Consider the following 1,534-nt stretch of genomic DNA (forward strand, 5'->3'; position numbering starts at 1 on the left):
GAAAGTCAAAAGTGAGTCAAGTAGTAGAGTTCCATTTGTGACTGGGGAAAAAAAAAAAGATGAAAGACTTCAAGGCCCTGAGTTCAAGTCCCAGTACTGCCCTTCACACACAAAAAAAAAATCATAATAAAGTCATCTGACTTTAGTGTAAGGCTGAGTTTGTCTATAGAATTATTGGTTAACTATAACTCCAATAGCACTCTTTATTAACAAGAAACAAATAAAAATTTGCCTTCACCAACAGTCTTACCTCACCCAGTATTAACTCTGCCAACAATTCCAATCTCCAAACAAATTTCTCTTATCTTTACATTGCAGACCAAGCCACAGTCAGGAATCAGTGATGAAAAATTATACAGCAATAACCACATTCATCCTAATGGGCCTAACAGATGATTCAACTCTGCAGATTCTGCTCTTTATCTTTTTGTTTCTAACCTATTTGTTGAGTGTTGTGGGCAATCTGGTCATCATCACTCTCACACTGGTGGATTCTCACCTAAAAACTCCCATGTACTTTTTCTTACGGAATTTCTCCATCTTGGAAGTCACATTCACAACTGTCTGCATCCCCAGATTCCTCTACACAATGGCATCTGGTGACAATACGATTACCTACAATGCATGTGCCACTCAAATGTTCTTTGCTATCGTCCTGGGTGTAACTGAGTTCTTCCTGCTGACTGCCATGTCCTATGACCGTTATGTGGCCATCTGCAAACCCCTGCATTACACAACCATCATGAACCATAGGGTTTGCATCAGATTGCTTGTGAGTTCTTACATCATAGCCCTCCTCATCGTCATCCCACCATTTGGCATGGGTCTTGAATTTGAGTTCTGCAAGTCCAATGTCATCGATCACTTTGGCTGCGATGCTGCCCCTCTCCTGAAGATCACCTGCTCTGACACAAAGCTTATAGAGTGGTATGTCTTAACTTTGGCTGTGCTGACACTGCTGTTTACATTAGCATGTGTGACTCTGTCCTACACCTACATCATCAAGACCATTCTCAGATTCCCTTCTGCCCAGCAAAGGAAAAAGGCTTTTTCTACTTGTTCTTCCCATATAATTGTGGTTTCTATCACTTATGGAAGCTGCATCTTCATCAATGTGAAACCATCTGCCAAAGAAGGGGTAGCTGTTAATAAGGTGGTGTCGGTGCTCACAACTTCTGTCGCGCCAGTTATGAATCCATTCATTTACACCCTGAGGAACAAGCAAGTGGTTCAAGCTTTCAAAGGCATGATCAAACGAACTGCCTCAATCACCAAGAACTGAAGAGCAGCTGTGGAAAATGACAAAATGTGAACTAGATGCTGGTGGCTCACGCCGGTCATCCTAGTTGCTCAGGAGGCTGAGATCTGAGAACCACAGGTTGAAGCCAAACCCTGGCAAAAAAGTCGGTGAGACTCTTATTTCCAAGTAACCACCCAAAAGCTGGAAGTAGAGCTGTGACTCAAATGGTAGAGAGCCAGCCTTGAGCAAAAAAGCTAGGGGACAATACCCAGGACCCAGGATCCAGAACCAGCA

The 1,534-nt window shown here is 42.9% G+C and overlaps 1 protein-coding gene across 1 annotated transcript; it reads left to right on the forward strand.

Annotated features, from left to right (window-relative positions):
- The first annotated feature begins 343 nt into the window (after positions 1-343).
- LOC105988255 (olfactory receptor 6C2-like) lies at positions 344-1,282 on the forward strand. Its single transcript, XM_013019818.1, has one exon. It carries the CDS (start codon positions 344-346, stop codon positions 1,280-1,282), a length of 939 nt encoding a protein of 312 aa, XP_012875272.1.
- Positions 1,283-1,534: the final 252 nt, after the last annotated feature.

The sequence above is a fragment of the Dipodomys ordii genome, unplaced genomic scaffold (assembly GCF_000151885.1).
Source record: "Dipodomys ordii isolate 6190 unplaced genomic scaffold, Dord_2.0 Scaffold3, whole genome shotgun sequence".
NCBI lineage: Eukaryota > Metazoa > Chordata > Mammalia > Rodentia > Heteromyidae > Dipodomys > Dipodomys ordii.